We start from the raw sequence: 2755 nt of genomic DNA, 5'->3' as shown, positions 1-2755 counted from the left end.
TGGTTATATGTTGGCATTTGTGAGATTCAGTCTAAAAAAGTAGAGGTAACAGAAAAATTCAGTGAATTTTAAAAAATCTTGTGTGTTTTGCCTGGTAATAACAGTGCTGTTATTTAAAAAAATTACGTTAATTAGTTTAATTGGGTAATTTAGGTTATTCACTGATATTTTTAATCTTTTGAAAAAATAGAATAAAATATTAACACAAGATCAATGAAGTTCACCTTTAATTTCAGAAGATATCTTAAGTGATACACCTAGTGAAACTAGCCTGGCTTTTGGTTAGTGGCTACTGTGTATTAGTGATTATAATTGAGCCTTTCTGAGAAAGTGAAGGTGGTTGTAAAAATTAGAGAGTTTGTCTCAATTCTTATTTTTTATTTCACCAGCTCTTTTTTATTAATGTGTGTTTCTGATACTGTGTACACATATGGCATCTTGATCCCTTTTATTTCTCCTTCCTCCTGTTTCTCCTCCTCCTCCTCCTCTTCTTCCTCCTCCTTCCTTTTTCTCTTCTTCCTCTTCCTCTAGCCCTCCCCTTTTCCCCTTCCCTTCCCCCACCTCCTTTTTGAGACAAGGTCTCACTATACAGTTCACCCTGACCTTGAGCTCACTTTGTAGCCCAGGCTGGTCTCAAACTTGGAATGATCCTCCTGTGTCAGCTTACCAAGTGCTAGGATTATAGATGTGTGCCACCACTCCCAGCCCCCATCTATTTTTGATTAGGATATTGGCTAGATAATAAGTTTACTACTCCAGTCATTAGTTTTAGTTTGGATCATAAATATAGAAAAATGTAGATAGGATGGGAATGTTTTTAGTAGAGGGTAATATATGTGATATTAGATACAACTTAACTTTCTAGGCTTGAGATTTGAAGGTAATGTTCTCTGGGAGCAATATTAAATGGTCTGTAATATGTAATGATTGTTTGGGAATAAATACCAAATTCAAAGTGCATTAACTTTCTTTATTCTTTTTCTCCATTTCAATAAACTAGCTGTATTAATGCGTCAAGCCATAAAGCCATAATGTGGCATGCCATTCTTTCTGAGAGGTGAATATTTCTGAATAAAGATGGCGGACAGAAGTGGGAAGATTGTTCCAGGACAAGTGTATATTGAAGTGGAGTATGATTATGAATATGAAGCAAAGGACAGAAAGGTTGTGATAAAACAAGGGGAACGGTATATCTTGGTGAAAAAGACCAACGATGACTGGTGGCAAGTCAAACCAGATGAGAATTCTAAAGCATTTTATGTGCCAGCCCAGTATGTTAAGGAAGTCACCCGCAAAGCTCTAATGCCACCGCTTAAGCAGGCAGTTGGACTGCCAAATAATTCTATGAAAACAATCCAGAGTCTGCACCTTCAGAGATCAACAGAAAATGTGAACAAATTGCCTGAACTTTCAAGTTTTGGAAAGCCCTCATCATCTGTTCAAGGAACAGGTCTTATTCGTGATGCCAATCAGAATTTTGGACCCAGCTATAATCCAGGTCAAACTCTCAACCTAAGCCTGGACCTAACCCATAATAATGGAAAGTTTAACAGTGACTCACATTCTCCTAAAGTTTCCAGCCAGAATAGGACGCGCTTATTTGGTCACTTTCCTGGTCAGGAGTTCTTGGACATAGAGAAAACTAGCTTCTCACAGGAGCAGTCTTGTGATTCAGCAGGAGAAAGCTTAGAGAGAATACATCAGGATTCTGAATCTGGAGATGAGCTCAGCAGCAGCTCCACTGAACAGATAAGGGTAAGATTAAAAATAGAATGATGAAAAATTTCTACTACCTTAATAGCAGTTAATTACATGTTTTCGTCTAAGTTCCTTGTGAGAGTTAAACTCTTGCTTTATATTTTCAGAGTACATGGATTCTGTCATGCTTTAAAGAGCTAGAAGATATGTGAAATAATTTGGCAATTTCATAAAGGGTTTTTATAATCCTAGTGCTTTTATAGGGATAGAACTACTTTAAATGTGGAAGTTAATTTTTTTTTTTTTTTCTTTTTGGAACTGGGGATTGAACTCAGGCCCCTGCGCTTGCCAGGCAAGCATTTAGCCATCTCTCCGGCCCTCTATATTGATTACACATAAAACAGAAAGAAAGCCAGCGATGTAGCTCAGTGGCACAAGGGTCTACTCATAAGGGTGAGGTCTTGAGTTGATTCCCAGTAACCCCCCACTAAAAAAAAAAAACCGGAACAAAAAATGCAAAGAATTTAAATTGTCTAGTGATAACTTTTACTTTTTTTTTTTTTTTTTTTCTTGTTGAGACAGGGTCTTGCTATGCAGTTTAGGCTGGCTTTGAGCCCAACTTTGTAGCCCAGGCTGGCCTCAAGCTCAGTAATCCTTCTGCCTCATCCTCCCAAGTACTGGGATTACAGGCATGAGCTATTGCACCCAGCTATTACCTTTTTAAAATTATTTATTTGTTTACTTATTTACTTGGTACAGGGTCTTGCTACACGGCTTGTACTATAAGTGGTTTTCCTGTCTCAGCCTCTCTAGCTCTGGGACAGGCGGACACTACCACACCCATGGCCAACATGGCATGTGGTACTGAGGATCAAACCTGGGTCCTTGAGCTGGCCAGGCAGATGCTTAGAATGCTGAGCTGTATCTCCCCAGCCCCTGATATTTCTTTTAACAGAAAAAAGTTTTATTCTTCTCTAATAGTACTCATTTTGGCTTCTTTTCACTACTTAATAATGGATATCAGAGGAAAGATGTCACTGCTTTTTTTTTTTTTTTT

The 2755-nt window shown here is 38.1% G+C and overlaps 1 protein-coding gene across 3 annotated transcripts in view; it reads left to right on the top strand.

The window, feature by feature from the left end:
* Arhgap12 (Rho GTPase activating protein 12) overlaps nt 1–2755 on the top strand; it is a 119436-nt gene that overhangs the window by 5943 nt on the left and 110738 nt on the right. For all 3 annotated transcript variants that reach the window (XM_023701831.1, XM_023701829.1, XM_023701828.1), the window contains exon 2: nt 1001–1755. In XM_023701831.1, coding sequence (XP_023557599.1) covers nt 1078–1755 — 678 coding nt within the window. In that variant the 5' untranslated portion in view covers nt 1001–1077. The remainder of the gene's footprint in view (nt 1–1000; nt 1756–2755) is intronic.

This window comes from Octodon degus, unplaced genomic scaffold (genome assembly GCF_000260255.1).
Source record: "Octodon degus isolate 3935 unplaced genomic scaffold, OctDeg1.0 scaffold00141, whole genome shotgun sequence".
Lineage (NCBI taxonomy): Eukaryota > Metazoa > Chordata > Mammalia > Rodentia > Octodontidae > Octodon > Octodon degus.
Note: the sequence above shows the minus strand (reverse complement) of the source record. Positions and strands in the feature narration are given on the sequence as shown.